This window comes from Capsicum annuum, chromosome 9, assembly GCF_002878395.1.
Source record: "Capsicum annuum cultivar UCD-10X-F1 chromosome 9, UCD10Xv1.1, whole genome shotgun sequence".
NCBI classification, from domain to species: domain Eukaryota; kingdom Viridiplantae; phylum Streptophyta; class Magnoliopsida; order Solanales; family Solanaceae; genus Capsicum; species Capsicum annuum.
Genome location: NC_061119.1, coordinates 13856874 through 13870088, shown reverse-complemented (window position 1 = coordinate 13870088; position 13215 = coordinate 13856874). Strand labels below are relative to the sequence as shown.

The following is a 13215-nucleotide window of genomic DNA, read 5'->3' as shown; positions in this document are numbered from 1 at the left end:
AATATTTTTGAGATAAGGACAACAATATTTTCTTTTCAATCAAAAAATCTTTTAAAGCTTATCAAGAGCTTAAAAGATAATGACCCAAAAATGTGGATCCCATTTTACAAACAGTAAACTATTATATTCATTACTAGGGAAATTTTTGCTCGTGAAAGTTTTCAACATGAATATTTATTTACTCCCTCCGTATTATTTTATATTATATACTTTGATCGCATACATAGTTCAAAAAAATATTCTTGTGGAATATTATGACTACTTGAAACCAAAGAAACAAGTATTTATTATGTACAAGATAACCAAAAAAAAAAAATTGTTGTCTTAATTGTACTTCAAGTCTAGTTCATCGATTTTTTTTTTATTTTAAAAAAAAAAAAAATTTAACAAGTCCTGAAATAGGGGCATTTGTAAGTATTGAAATTTTATTTAAATTCATATATTTATTTGGACTATATTAAATTCAAGAAAATAGTCCAAATAATATGACTAATATGATTGGATTAATCATCTAATCTCAAATACATAGGGTTAATTTAATATGATGTGGCAATCCATGTTAAATGAAATAAGCCACTGACGGTATGACATATGTCAATATTATGTGGCAATTCAAGATAAATGAAATGAGCCGCTAAAAACATGACATATTTCATTATTATGTGACAATCCATAATGTTAAATGAAATGAGCCACTCACAGCATGACATATGTCAATATTATATGGCAATCCAAGATAAATGAAATGAGCCACTAAAAATATGGCATACGTCGATATTATGTGGCAATCCAAGTTAAATGAAATGAGCCACTAAAATTCTGTCACGTGTGCACGTGACATGTTTTAGCCAATCAAATTAGAGCTTTTCATCAAAAAATGTGATTGGTAAATTTTAAACCAACCAATCAATTCACACAATTACCTTGCCCCTCCAACTATAAATAGGAGTCCTCCTAACTCACAAAAAGAGGATTTTTGAGAAACAAAAAGCAAGAAGAGAGCTCGTGGATCAAAAACTATAATTTCTCTGCAAGTTATAAATTTAAAATAATCAAGCTCAAGATCAAGTTCAAGATCAAGAGAGAAGGAAATTTTGTTCAAGATCAAGTTACTTGTTCATATTCATCAATCGTGGCAACCATCCAAGTGTTTATGACGAATTAACATTCAAATTCAAGTCCAAAGACGAAGATTCAAGATCAAGCTACTCAAGCCCTTGCATTCAAATCAAGTTCAAGTCCAAGTTCATATTACTTTGTAGAATCAGAGGATTATCATAGAGATTGTAACACTTACTACATTTGAAATAAAATATTACTTTTTTTTCTGCAATTTTTCTGTCTCGATTATTATTTTCTTGACTTAAAAAAATTTATCGTCTACACTTGTCTCTTTCCATAAAAATCAATAATACAAACCATTTCCACCATCCGAAAAGCCACGCAAACCTTTTCTTTATTTGGAAGTCCCTTTCCAATATAAATTAGTTATAAAAATTTGTCAAAAACCAGTTCACACTTGAAAACTAATTTAAATTGATACAGTTGAAGGTTGGTTTAGGTGTTTAAAATGAACAATATCCACTTTAGGTGACAAAGTGAAAGTTTGTATCAAGTTTAGGGATTTGCCGATGTGTTTGGCCTTTACTCTGCCTACAATAATGCGTAGATTCCTGTAGATGGCATACATGTAATAGTAAAAATGTGAACCAGACATTGTATCAGCAATGTGGGAAAAAAGAAAAAAAAAAATCAACCAAACATATGTATATAAATTATGTTAAATTTAATGCATAGATAACTCCTCTCTACCCACTAACCGGTAACGAACCCATTAATATCTTGTACAATGTCACATGGTTCTTGTCAATGGCTTTAGGAATTGCAGCCATATAATGACCAGAAAATTACTTTGAATAAATGAATGAAGCTAGTAGGTCCAGACATTAGCATAAATGTATGGTCCTATAGACATTATAAAGAAGGAAGCAGACTTGCCTTGACTTCTAGGCCAAGCAATTTGACATTTGGTAATTAATTCTACGATAAGAGTATTAAGTGCTTGCCCAGAAATTTGACATTTGGTAATTAATCATACGACAGGAGTACTAAGTGTATGGTTTAAAATACAGGGCTTGGCAGATTTTTTCGTCATAAGAGTGTATATATAGTTGATTAAATTAAGATAGGATTTTTCTCTTTGAACTCAATGTCTTTGATATGGGCAACTCTAGTGGTTGCTCTATTTGTATATGCCTTGTGTGAGTTGTTAAACATTCAGAAGAGGAAAAGGTTTCCTCCAGGTCCAACAGGACTTCCCATTTTAGGACATCTTCATTTGTTAGGCAAAAATCCACACCAAGATTTACAAAGACTAGCCAAGAAACATGGTCCTATTATGTATTTGCGATTAGGACTAGTACCTACGACCATTGCCTCGTCCGCTGATGCAGCTGAGAAGTTTCTCAAGACATATGATCACATCTTTGCTAGTAGGCCTCATCATGAGGCATCTCAATATTTGGCTTATGGCCAAAAAAATATGATATTTGCAAAGTATGGTGTGTATTGGCGTAACATGCGGAAATTGTGCACAGTGCACCTTCTGAGCAATCACAAGATCCATTCGTTTCAATCCATGAGAAAGCAGGAAGTTGAACTTCTGATTGAATCTCTAAAAGAGGAAGCTCGTGATCATGTAGCTCTTGATCTTAGTGCAAAGATTACATCCTTGAATGCAAACGTGACTTGCTTAATGGTGTTTGGAAAGAAGTACATGGATGAGGACTTGGACAAGAGGGGATTCAAAGCTGTTGTTCAAGAGGTTGTGCGTTTATCAGCCGCACCAAATCTTGGAGATTTTTTCCCCCTCCTTGGTGTTATTGATCTCCAGGGTCTCACTCGCAAGCTCAAGGATCTTTCAAAGGTGTTTGATGAGTTTCTTGAGAAGATTATTGATGAACATGTCGAGGATCATGACCGGAAGCAAACCAAGGACTTTGTGGACACCATGATGGACGTAATGAAATCCGGAGAAGCAGAATTTCAGTTTGACCGTTGTAATATAAAAGCTATACTCTTGGTATGTACTTGTACCCCTACTTTGTCATATGTATCACATGCCTTGAGAATGAAACAGTTTGTGCTAATTAATTCCCCAGTTTCCTCCTTTTCTATACAGGACATGCTTTTTGCTGCAATGGACACTACTGCATCATCAGTGGAATGGATACTCACAGAACTTCTTAGGCACCCTGAAGTGATGAAGAAGCTACGAAAGGAGTTGCAAGAAGTTGTAGGACTTGAAAGAAGGGTAGAAGAATCCGACCTGGAGAATTTAAACTACTTAGACATGGTTGTAAAAGAGGGCATGAGGATGCATCCTGTAGCGCCGCTATTTTATCATGAGTCCATGGAAGATTGTGTTGTCTCTGATCTCCACATACCAAAGGGATCCCGAATCCTGGTAAACTGTTACGCTGTTCAGAGGGATCCAAATGTTTGGCCTGAGCCTGACAAGTTCTTGCCAGATAGATTTCTTGAAAGCAGTATAGATTTTCGTGGACACGACTTCCAACTTATACCATTTGGCTCTGGGAGAAGAAGCTGCCCTGGAATGCAGTTGGGAATTACTGTCGTCCGCCTTGTGGTGGCACAATTGGTGCATTGCTTTGAGTGGGAGCTTCCAAATGGTATGCAGCCTAGTGATTTGGACATTGATGAGCACTTTGGGATAGTAACATCCAGACAAAACCCTTTAATGGCTATTCCTACTTATAGGCTAAACAAATGATGTAGATGTAAGTTTCTACATTATGGTTTTGTGATTGTTGTGTGCTTCCCTTCCCTTGCTATTTTACAAATGCTGCCAGTCAAGAGTCTCTTTGCATATATACAATTTAACCTCTTTTTTCTTGTTTAATTTACTTTTTGAATGTGCTTTAACAAGTAAAGAGATAAAAGATCCAAACTAAAGAACCGGTATTGTTACAACCCAAATCTTTTTGAAGTCGTGATGGCACCTAACTGTTCCCTCATCAAGTGAATCATAACCGAAGAAGCTACTGTCTAACAGAAAAAACAAGATAAATAAAAGTGAAGAACAGTGAGACGATTAGATATGTTGTCTTGTAGTATTTTTTGTGCAAGTTCTTAAATATGTACCTTTTATTTTGAATTGGGACGACAAAAGTAGTAAATTACAATAAATTCTACAAATGAATTAAACGACTAACTTTAGAGAGAGAAGGTCTAACTTCTCTCTAACTGTTCATCTACCACGGATCCCATCCAAATAGACCCGACTGATAAGATATTACCAGAAGGCTGCCAAGATCAGCCACCACTCCCAAATCGACACTCAAGCATAAGCTACTCAACTATGAACTACCTAAACGCACTTTCCCAAATTGTCCCTTCTAGTGAAACTTCAGCAAAATCTCCGGACACACCTTCTGAATCAATGGAGGTGGATATGAATCGAGAAGAGACGATGCTTATTAACAATCTGACTGACAAAGCCATCGTACTAACGGCGGTGGAAAAAGCTCGAATCTATCGCCCATGGTCATACTCGGTGATCATTAAACTAACGAGGAGGAAGATTAACCACGCCTATCTCAAAAATAGACTTTCAGTGTTGTGGAAACCTACGGAAGAATTAATCCTCATTGATCTGGGTAGTGATTATTTCATAGTTCAATTCCTCAAAAAGGAGAACTTGCAAACAACCCTCCAAAAAGTGTCGTGGTTCATTAACGGAGCCTTTCTATCGGTTAGAAAGTGGCACCCAAACGTCGCAGCATCGGAGGCAAATGAAACTGTATCAGCTATATGGATACGCCTACCGGAACTACCGACAGAATACTACGACCATTCAATTCTAACCAAAATTGGTAGCAAATTGGGAAAACTAGTTAAGACGGATATATGTACATCTACAACGCTTCGAGGTCGATATGCCCGAATATGTATTGAAGTTCCAATGGGAGTCCCAGTCAAGAAGCACATATACATTGGAAGTTTAAAACAATTTATAGTTTATGAAGGGGCCGACATCCTATGCACAAATTGCGGAATGATAGGACACACACTCGGGATGTGTCATAATCGATGTACAATCCCTGCAACTATGCTTCCTGAGGAAACTACAGATACCACACCACAAACTCAAACTCCGCACAATGAATGTAGTAAAGAGGACTGGCAGGTGGTCAATTTCAAAAAACGCACCAAGAATAACCAATTTAAGGTGGCATCACGCTCCATGGATGAAAGTACTAGCTTCAAGAGCCTTCCTAGGACAAGGGGAATAAGTGTGACTTATCATCAACATCTACCTGAGGATACTGCTGTCAGAGTCGATAACACAGACACGAGTAAGTCCACTGACTATCAGACGACTAAATACATTGTTAAAAGTAAGGATATGTTTATTCCTTCCACTTCTAAAGAAGGTTCTCCCACTCAATCTAAGATTAAAGATACAAATTATCATAAAAATATCCCCCGGAGTTCCAATTCTAAGCCTACTCTGAACTCTCCCCAAAACATAGAAAATGGGCCTGATGCCATCCTTGCCAAGCTGGAAAGCAAAGGTAACACTTTTACAAATATACCCTAAAAAAGGGCCACAGTAAATGACCTCATCTCAACTAAAGGGCCTACATTGACCCCTACTGATATTGTACGGGTCAAGGACATGTCATGTCCTCCAGCTGACGCTCAATGCTCCAGCACAAGGACGCCACGTCATATTAACTTAAACGTGGAAAAATCCTCCACCACAAATGCTATAGGCAAAAATATCACTTTTAGTGGAGCACCCCTAATTAATGATACTACAAACAGTAATAAAATCCTAAAATCTACTACTCTTGATTCAGTAAATTTCCCCACAAAATATCCTCAATCTTCCACTTCTAATATCCCCGAACCTTCACAAACTAAAATAAATACGGTCTTTTTTCCAAATATCACTTACCAAACCAATACTCCTAATATAAATAACAATGATGCCCAGACGCCTAAAACGATCACTACACAACCAAGCCATCCAAAGAACCTCCTACACTCCACACATGATGAACCCACTTAACCCTCATGCGTCTCCAATCTGCCTCCCTCCAATCTATCTTTATCCAGTTCCAGGGATGTCGGAGGGCTCAATGCTGATATACTCTACGCCGAAAGCTCCTCTGAACCCTAACCCTACGTCATGGGTGGAGATAGACCTGCAAGTCCAAGCTCTTGTGACGCATGTGTACTTTGAAGACAGGCAGGTCATGTGTGTCATCAGCACTCCGGAGCTCTTATCTTACTTAGCTTTGGAAGGGATAAGGAGGGAAATGGAACTATACAATAGCCACATATGGATGTCGATAGTTCTTCAAGCCCCGATAAACTTCCCAGTACCGACCATCCCATTCTTCACTTGGTAAACCCCAACAATACTAGTTCTGCAGCCACAAATGATCCCGATATCTCCACCCCAGTTTCAAACATATCATAACTTTATGGACGTAGACCCACTGTACTTCCATTGGCAGATATAAGGAATGATGATAGGGGAAGGACAAATGCAAAACCTGTCGAGTTCGATCGGACCACTGGAGAATCAGGCAGTAACACAGGAAAACAATGTAGCATCATCCTTCCAGGTACCTCCCAATACCATTTTAGCTCATCCAAGTCCAGTGAATACCTCTATTTGAGAGATAAAGGAAGATCTAGATATAATGCGAGAAACAAGAACTGAAATAACTGTACTAAAGGATATAAAAGTAATGGTGTTCAATGATAATTTCACCAAGAAATTCATCCTCATTTGACCCCAAAATCTAATAAAGATCTCTCTAGACATCCGACGACCCTTCACCCCCTAGGTGGGGAACTATGTCCTGGTCATGAACCCAACGATGATGAACCAAACTCCCCCTTTGAGAAATACCTCAAGGGAAATTACTCTGATAAACCCACCACAAAGGAACAAATCCATGAACCTCATAATATGGAATTGTAGGGGGGAAAATGGCCATGATTTTAGAAGGAACTTTAGGTCTTTAGTGGATTAGCACAAGCCTCCTCTAGTCGCTTTGCTGGAAACAAAGATGCAAGACAACCAACTACTGCTCAATGATTTTTCTTTTAATAGGATCATTGAGGACCCAACATTTGGAAATGCAGGTGGCCTAGCAGTCATGTGGGATGACTCTATCCTGGAACTGGACGAGATTGCTACCACAAACCAGGAAATTCATGCTATTGTTAAGGTAAGAGACAACAATGATACTTAGCTTTATAGTTGTATATATGCTAGTACATATACTCACAAATGTAAGACTTTATGGCAAAATCTCAAACATATCAAGGACAGTTTCCCAGGTAAGTGGTTAATAAGAGGTGATTTCAATGAGCTCCTATCCAACTCAGAAAAGAAAAGTGGTAAGTTGATTAACAGATCTCAATCCGTTGAATTTCATCAAGTGATAAACTATTACAAATTTATAGATATGGGATACAAAGATAGTAAATATACTTGGCTAAATAAGAGTATCAATAATCGTAATGCTTTAATCCTTGGGAGACTGGACCGAATCCTTGTAACTAATGATTGGCTTGTTTAGTACCCTAATGCCCACGTAATCCACCTACCTCATACTCACTCTGACCACTTCCCTCTCCTTCTAACATTATTTAGGGATGACCATAATCTTCGAAAGCGTATATTCAAATTTGAAAAAATATGGATGACCAATCCAGAGTTTATTAACATACTTTCCCACGTATGGGAAAATGATCCTCCATTAGTTGAGGCAGTAGTTATATTTGAAAAAGAAGCATCTGCATGGGCATGCAATAACATAGGGAATATTTTTAGAAAAAAAGATAAGTTGCTTCGTAAAATCTATGGGATTCAAAAATCCCCTAACTATCACCGCAGTATGTTCCTCCAAAAACTAGAAAAGGAGCTTATAAATGATTATAATGTCCTCCTTAGGATGGAAGAAGATTACTGGAAACTCAAGTCTAGGATAACGTGGTTAAATAAGGGGGATGCAAGCACAAAATTTGTCCATACCTCAACCCTCGTTAGAAGAAGAAGGAATAGGATAGTTTCGCTAAAACTGGACAATAGTCTTATATCCATGACCAAGATGACTTACTAATCCATATTTTTTCCTTCTTTGAGGACTTGTTTAAATCCAACCACCACAAATCCTTCCGCGTGGCAGTCCCGGTAGCCAAAATTTGCCTTTCCGAGGTAGACAAATTAGACCTAGGAAGAATGCCTTCTAAGAGAGAAGTCAATGAGGCCGTCTTCTCTTTTCATCCCTTTAAAGCTCCAGGTCCCAATGGGTTACACCCTTTTTCTATCAGAAATATTGGGACATTTTACGCAAATCAATTTTTTTATTCTATCATGAAGCATTTGTGGAGGAATCTATTGATCCCAGTATCAATTCAACCCATATATGTCTCATTCCAAAGAACCTTGATGCTCAAAACCTCAAAAGCTACCGCCCCATCAGTTTTTGTAATGCGTCATATAAAATCATTACAAAAATTATTTCAAAAAGGATGTGTCCTATTATGGACAAAATCATAGGCCCGTGTCAGACAAGCTTAATGCTATTATCATCCAGAAAATAATCAGAAACTTTAATAAAATAAAAGGGGATAAGGGCAACGTCCTAGAAAAGGTTTTCAATAAAATAAAATGGTCTTTTATCAGACATATACTACACTATTTTAATTTCCTATTGAATATTATAAACCTTATTATATCCTGCATATGTACTAGCCCTGTTGCTATTTTAGTCAATGCTACGAGGACGGACTTTTTCAGCCCCTCTAGAGGAATTTGACAGGGAGATCCCATTTCCCCGTATATCTCCATTCTTTGCATGGAAGTTCTGGCACATAACATCAACCATGAGATCAAAAACAACATGTGGGACCGTATAAAAAATAGCAAGTCTGGCCCAAACCTGTGCCATCTGTTCTTTTCTGATGACCTAATCCTAATGTCTACAACTGATAGGGATAGTTGTATAAATGTTAAAAATAGTTTGCAAAAATTTTGCATCTGGTCTGGGCAAAGAATCAACTATGAGAATTCTAAAATTCTTTTTTCCAAAAATTATGGTAACGAGTTAAAAAGAGATATCTCTGCCATCCTCAATATCTCCGCATGTACTTTGGAAGATATTTAGGGTTCCCAATTCTTTCCACTAGACCTTGTGCCAAGAACTTTCAGTTTGTCATTGACAACCTTAGAAAGAAGCGATCGGGTTGGAAGGCAGATTTCTTAAATATGGTCGGGCGCACTATGTTAGCGAAAGCTTGCCTTAATAGTATCCCTATCCACATTATACAATATACTAACCTTCCTCAAATAAATAGACAAAATTCAACAGGACTTTGTTTGGGGGTTGAATGATAACAAGAAAAATGCACCTTGTAGGATGGGATACAATCACCAAACCTAAAGACACAGGAGGGCTAGGTATTCAAAAAGCAAAGATCAGAAATCAATCTCTCCATGCTAAATTAGCATGGAGAATCTTCAATCAACCAAACTCCCTATGGGCCTCGTACTATTACCAAAATACTCCAAGATTGGAAGATTGGATAACTTTTAAAACAATCCCAAAAATAGAAGCAGTACTTGGAAAAACATCACCCATGGTTGGGAGGTCTGTTTAGAATAATCAAATTGAGAACTTGGGAATGGTAAAAAAATAAGAGTTTGGAAAGATTCGTGGTCCTCCTTCAAAGTTTCTTTAAGAAATTTAATTCATACTATTTTGAACAAAACGAATGCAGAACAAATAGTGGATGCTCTGATTAAAAATGGGAAATGGGATCTAAATACCTTAAGCTACCGTCTTCCTAAGACAATAGCCGAAGTAATCGTCGCTACCACCATCCCTCAACATAACCTTATCGATAAGATGCGATGTTATCTCACACCAGGAAACCATTTTTCAACAGCCATGGCATATCAACATTTACTTCAGAAGAACTCCCAATGTACTGATTCTAACTCTTAACTATAAATGGATTTGGAAATTGAAGTGCCCTAATAAAGTAAATTTTTTTCTTTGGATTTGCTTTCATAACAGACTTCCGGCTAAGCAATTCCTAAATCAAATAGGAATTGACGCAGATCCAAGCTGTAGTATTTGTAGTAAATAGAAAACCACTGACCATATTTTGAGGGAATCCCGTATGTCAGACCTCTTTCCGCTTGAGGGCCGAGTCGAAGTATTTTTTCAAGTAAGGTGATAATTTTGAATAGGGATTAGTTTATTTATAAAGTCCTACTTGAAATTGAGTTATGATGTTCCAAGTCACCTTTTGAATCTCTAGTCAAACAGAAATGACTCTTTTATTTTGATCTGCGAAAATAGAAGATCGGGTAAGGAATTCTATTGACTAAAGAAAAGGTGTAAGACACCCCTTGAGTCTCGTGGTTCTAGAACGATTGCTTTTATTGACTTATCTTGACTAAAACTATTTTTATAAATTATATTAAGGCCTAAAATCGTTGGCTACCTATGTCTTTTACGTTAAATAAATCAGTGAGAATTAATTTTAGGAAAATATTTATCAAGGTGCATTATTGCATCCTTGAATTTTTAAAAATATCTCGAAAAGATGCGTACGTCGTATTCTTAATTTAAACAAATATTTTAAAATGCTTCTAAAATTTGTCTAAATTCTTAATGATAAATTAAATCAAAATTCATTTAATACAATTAATTAAATCAATAAATGATTATTAAATTCTATTGAAATAATAATAAAATAAATAAAATACATAAATCTACCTATATTAAGCTAAATTTAATATGATCCCTAAATTTAATCTCTTTAAATTCATACAAAACTTAAATCATATTTTTATAAGATAAATTAAACATAAAAAATTCCAATAATCTGATTTAAACAAAAATTCATGAAAGAAAAATTGAGCAACCCGAAAACAAAGATATATAAAATCAAAATGAAACATAATTATTTAAAATAATGAGGATTTAAATTAATATTGTATTTTTAATTACAAGTTGATAAGTGATGAAATATTGTCAAATAAGGAAATTAATATAATTTCTAATGTAGTAAAAGGCAGATTTCCAAAGATATTTAAAATTAACATTTTAATAGTCTGCATAAAAATCTCATGATAATTAATATTATTAACAGAAACAGATAGCATCATTTTTTTAATGGAGATGGTCACTGGCCGGAGTTGGACGGTGGGGTAACGAAAAAGGGGATGGGGGAGGTCGGATCGTCGGCCATTGATGATGGCTGTATCTAGAAAGGGAGAAGGGAGGGGGTTGACTGATTTAATGATTTTGCAGGCGGCGGGATCGTGCTGGTCAATTGAGGGCCGCCGGCGTGGTTGGTACTGTCTTCCGATGAGTTTGACCAATATTTTGGTGAGTAAGGAGGTCGTACCGGCTGATAGGGAGGGGAAAGGGTAGCGCTGATGATAGATCTGGGGAAGGGGTGTGGGGCGGCGTGGTTTTGTCGATTTTTGGCAGTTTGAAGGTGGCCGGATTGGTACATGTGCCTAGTCAGCCGAATTTTAGATTATTTTGGTGTGTTGATCACTGATTTTGACCGGAGTTTTAAGTTGGTGACATTTTTTGACGACGGAATGCCATTTTCGGTGAAAACATCACCGGAATAATGGGATTTGCGATTTGTTTTTCTCCATTTTTCTCTCTATTTTTGACTGATTTTCTATTATTTCTTCTTTGTTTTTCTTTTGTTTTTTTCGTTCACTCGCCAGATACCATCTTTCTCTCTTTCTGTTGTGTGCGAATGTGTCACAACATATTTGTGACCGGAAAGGGAGAAAGTGTGAATGTGTGCTCACTGAAAAAAAAAACAATATGTGTATGTAGTATGTGCATGTGTTGATGTTGTGTGTGCATCTGTGAAAAAGTGAAATACTGTGTAAGCAATTTTTACTATATTTTTGTTATATACACATAAAAAATCAGACAGTTTGCTGCATTCTATTAATTTCACTTTTCACTATTAATAACATTCACAAAATACTTGAATAAAGGATCACATAGATAAAACAGGATACTACAATGAATTTTCATACAACAATTCATGAAATTACTAAAAAAATATATGTTATGACTTTATTTATAACAAAAACTTATTAAAATAAATACAAAGTTGAATAAGAACCTGAATGTTTTAACCTGAATTATAAAATTTGTCACCAAAAATTTGACAAAACCTCCAACTTCGAATTTCCTCTTTTCTCTCTTTTGTTTGATGTTTTTGTTTTTCTCTGGTTTTTGCTCTCTGTTTTTTCACTCTCTTTTTTTGTAGTGTGTAATACAGTATAGGTGCTAAGAGTGTAATACAATATAGGTGGTGAGAATAGTACTTAGAATCCTCTGGGTTGTCTGGGTAGGGGGAAGTCCTTAAATAAAAGGACTTTGGGGGAACAGTTACAACAGATAGGATAGGATTTTCAAATTTTGATTTTTTTATTATTATAATAATACTATTAAATAAAAATAATAAATAAATGAATAAAATAATAATAATAAAAAAAATAATATAATAAAAGCTAATTAATTTTTATATTTAAGAAAATACAATAAAAGTTCATAAAAAGCTAAAAACAAATATAATTAAGATATTTCTAAAAATACTAGCTTATTTATTAAAAATTAAAAAAGAAAAATATTTTTCTTAATTTTTGTATTATTTTTAAAATTTAAATTAAGATAAAATAATATATCTCAAAATCAACTTTATTTAGTTATTTATTTTTCAACTACAAATTTATTAAAATAAAATAAGAATTAAAAAAATATCGGATCAAATATATATATATTTAAAATAAAAAAATAAGTTAAAATTCGAGGAGGGTCAAAAATCATGTGTCTACATTTTTTCCCTCCTTGTGTGGAATCTCGAAAAGTTTTCATAAGACAAAGTAGACAAGATATGATTTTTGACCTTACGATTATTCGAAAAGTAAGGATAAAATAAAATTAGAAATAAAAGAAAAGATGTGACTAAGTCCTGGTTTTGGACCTTCTACATATCTCAGGTTATAAGAGAATTAGGTCACGTGTAGTTCAAAGGTAAAAAGTGAGAGAAAGAGATAGAGGTCGAGTGAGATTCCATCGAGTTTTCGGTTCACTATTTCTACTTTTTACATCCACG

General features: G+C 35.4%; 2 protein-coding genes across 2 annotated transcripts; both read left to right on the top strand.

Moving 5' to 3' along the window:
• The first annotated feature begins 1986 nt into the window (after positions 1–1986).
• Positions 1987–3922, top strand: LOC107842948 (cytochrome P450 71AU50). Its single transcript, XM_016687025.2, has 2 exons — positions 1987–3082; positions 3182–3922. Exons 1-2 carry the CDS (start codon positions 2210–2212, stop codon positions 3791–3793), a joined length of 1485 nt encoding a protein of 494 aa, XP_016542511.1. The 5' UTR covers positions 1987–2209; the 3' UTR covers positions 3794–3922.
• Positions 3923–4381: 459 nt separating this feature from the next.
• Positions 4382–7295, top strand: LOC107841639. The gene is made up of 3 exons (XM_047396194.1): positions 4382–5597; positions 6145–6436; positions 7154–7295. The coding sequence occupies exons 1-3, from the start codon at positions 4382–4384 to the stop codon at positions 7293–7295; spliced, it is 1650 nt and encodes a 549-aa protein (XP_047252150.1).
• Positions 7296–13215: the final 5920 nt, after the last annotated feature.

Excerpts from the sequence above, each read along its gene's own strand:
- LOC107842948 (XM_016687025.2), top strand. The coding sequence starts at position 2,210 with ATGTCTTTGATATGGGCAACTCTAGTGGTTGCTCTATTTGTATATGCC. Across the intron at positions 3,083-3,181 it reads ATATAAAAGCTATACTCTTG|GACATGCTTTTTGCTGCAAT; the intron begins GTATGTACTTGT and ends TTTTCTATACAG.
- LOC107841639 (XM_047396194.1), top strand. The coding sequence starts at position 4,382 with ATGAACTACCTAAACGCACTTTCCCAAATTGTCCCTTCTAGTGAAACT. Across the intron at positions 5,598-6,144 it reads TGCCAAGCTGGAAAGCAAAG|TTCCAGGGATGTCGGAGGGC; the intron begins GTAACACTTTTA and ends ATCTTTATCCAG. Across the intron at positions 6,437-7,153 it reads ACCATCCCATTCTTCACTTG|GATCATTGAGGACCCAACAT; the intron begins GTAAACCCCAAC and ends TTCTTTTAATAG.